This window comes from Silurus meridionalis, chromosome 26, assembly GCF_014805685.1.
Source record: "Silurus meridionalis isolate SWU-2019-XX chromosome 26, ASM1480568v1, whole genome shotgun sequence".
Classification (NCBI taxonomy): Eukaryota; Metazoa; Chordata; class Actinopteri; order Siluriformes; family Siluridae; genus Silurus; species Silurus meridionalis.
This window is the reverse complement of record NC_060909.1, coordinates 15,613,544-15,616,043: the sequence shown is the minus strand read 5'-3', so window position 1 is coordinate 15,616,043 and position 2,500 is coordinate 15,613,544. Positions and strand designations below refer to the sequence as shown.

The following is a 2,500-nucleotide window of genomic DNA, read 5'->3' as shown; positions in this document are numbered from 1 at the left end:
TGCACATTTCTGTGTGGTTGTTCATGTCCTGCACATGTCTGTGTGGGGCTCTTCGTGTCCTGCACATGTCTGTGTGGTTCTCCATGTCCTGCTCATGTCTGTGTGTGGTTCTTCGTGTTCTGCACATGTCTGTGTGGGGTTCTTCGTGTCCTGCACATGTCTGTGTGGTTCTCCATGTCCTTCTCATGTCTGTGTGGGGTTCTTCGTGTCCTGCACATGTCCTGCTTGTGTCTGTATTATTATTATTATTATTATCTGGCTGCAGTGTTTTGTTTTTGCTTTATTTTTGTCGTGTGTTTAACAGATGAAACAGCTTTGGTTCGATTTTCACCGTGTGTGATGTTGTGTGTGCGGTGTGTGGGGTTGTGTGCGGTGTGTGTGTGGGTGTGTGTGCTGGTGGGTAGGAAGTTGTGTGTACGGTGTGCATGAGGGTGTGTGTTAGGTTGTGCATGCGGTGTGTGTGTGTGTTGTGTGTGTGTGTGGGGTTGTGTGTGCGGTGTGCGTAACATTGTGTGTGCGGTGTACGTGAAGGGTGTGTGGCGTTGTATGTGCTGGAGTGTGTGGGGTCATGTGTGCGGTGTGTGTGGGGTTGTGTGTGGGTGTGTGTGCTGGTGTGTGCGGGGATGTGTGTGCAGTGTGTGGGGTTGTGTGTGCCGGTGTGTGTGGGGATGTGCGTGGGGGTGTGTGTGGGGTTGTGTGTGTGTGTGCAGTGTGTGTTGGGGTGTGTGTGGGGATGTGCGTGGGGGTGTGTGTGGGTGTGTGTGCTGGTGTGTGTGGGGTTGTGTGTGGGGTTGTGTGTGGGGTTGTGTGTGCGGTGTGTGTGGGGTTGTGTGTGCGTGTGTGTGGGGTTGTGTGTGGGTGTGTGTGGGGTTGTGTGTGCAGGTGTGTGTGGGTGTGTGTGTGGGGTTGTGTTTGCGGTGTGTGTGTGGGGTTGTCTGTGCAGTGTGTGTGGGGTTGTGTGTGCAGTGTGTGTGGGGTTGTGTGGGGTTGTGTTTGCGGTGTGTGTGGGGTTGTGTGTGCCAGTGTGTGTGGGGTTGTGTGTGCGGTGTGTGTGGGGTTGTGTGCGGTGTGTGTGGGGTTGTGTGTGCAGTGTGTGTGGGGTTGTGTGTGGGGTTGTGTGTGCCGGTGTGTGTGGGGTTGTGTGTGCCGGTGTGTGTGGGGTTGTGTTTGGGGTTGTGTGTGCCGCCGCGTGCCTGTGAGACTGTGCTAGTCCTGGCAATCATGCGGTGGGGGGAGGGGCTATGTGTCCTGTGGGTGGAGTTTAAGCTGCGTGAGGTAGTGAAGATGCAGCGTAACGGGGTACGAGGACTCGCTGGTCTGGTCAGGGCAGATTTGGACCTCACACTGGTTCTGGACTGCACACACTTCATCCTGAAATAAACATAACATCATGTCTCACACAGTCACAGCACAGAGAGGAAAGAAGAGAAGTTCACTTCCTACAGGAGTGTGTTCACTGCAACACAACTACACACACTACACACTACACACTACAGCTGTACACTAACACAGCAGATGCTGATGAGGATGTAGGATATTTATCACATATGAAAATATCATACTGTTGTTTAACGATGTGCGATTTGACATTACCGAGACCACAAAACCTAAAAGAGCACATCTACAGAGTGACACGTGAAGATCTTCAGAAAGTGTTCAGTTTATTACCATACATTTAGGATGATCACTAAATTAAAGATATGGGGCCAAAAATCTGTACATTCACATCCATTTTTGTAGTTATTATCACACAAAAGTGCTATTTCTATCTCCAAAATGAGCACAATTACAATTTTACATTTACACCGATTTGCGTTTTAGAAACAACATTGGATTATCTTTGTTAGTAAAATCAAGCAAAAACAAGTAAACAAATCCACAGCACTGTTTCGCTCAGAATCGCCTATTAACAGTGACATGCTGCCACCTACTGGAGGCTTTAATTTCACATTTAAAGTCTCTTCTCAATTTAAATAATCTTGAATATCAGTTTTCAACATTTAATTTTTAAATTATCAAAACATTATTGATGCATTTGTAAGTGCAGGTTAAAGCATGACCTGTTTCTCTGAGCTGCAGTGTGTAAATACATCTAAATGTCTCTTCAGATGCAGCTTCTGTTTCCGCTGCATTGCATAGATTAATTTTTTAATCCTGATTTAATTTGTTTGGTAAAAGAGAAAATGTCTAATAATTCTAAGTAACTGATTGAATGTATGAATTTGTTTCAAAAGATGACACTTTTAGACAGAATTGCTTTATAACAGTAAAAATGCCCATACTGCTGTGTCCTGCTTTTAACTGTTTAGGAGGCAGCTGTCTATGGTCCTGAAGGTACCAACACAATAACACACTCAGCGAAATTATTCTAATTATTGTTATTAAAAAAAAAAAATCCCAAATATATCGAGTTATCATTTTTTTTGTCATTATCACACACCCCTAGTGCTCACAGAGGAGTCCTACCTCAATTACCCTCAACTACAACATCAGTGTGTCT

General features: G+C 45.8%; 1 protein-coding gene across 1 annotated transcript in view; it reads right to left on the bottom strand.

Moving 5' to 3' along the window:
• Positions 1 to 92: 92 nt before the first annotated feature.
• Positions 93 to 2,500, bottom strand: part of ttbk1a (tau tubulin kinase 1a) — a 38,391-nt gene continuing 35,983 nt past the window's right edge. The window contains exons 17-18 of the mRNA XM_046840383.1: positions 1,096 to 1,371; positions 93 to 189 (exon numbers count right to left, since the gene is read on the bottom strand). Of these exons, the coding sequence (XP_046696339.1) occupies positions 93 to 189; positions 1,096 to 1,371 (373 nt within the window). The remainder of the gene's footprint in view (positions 190 to 1,095; positions 1,372 to 2,500) is intronic.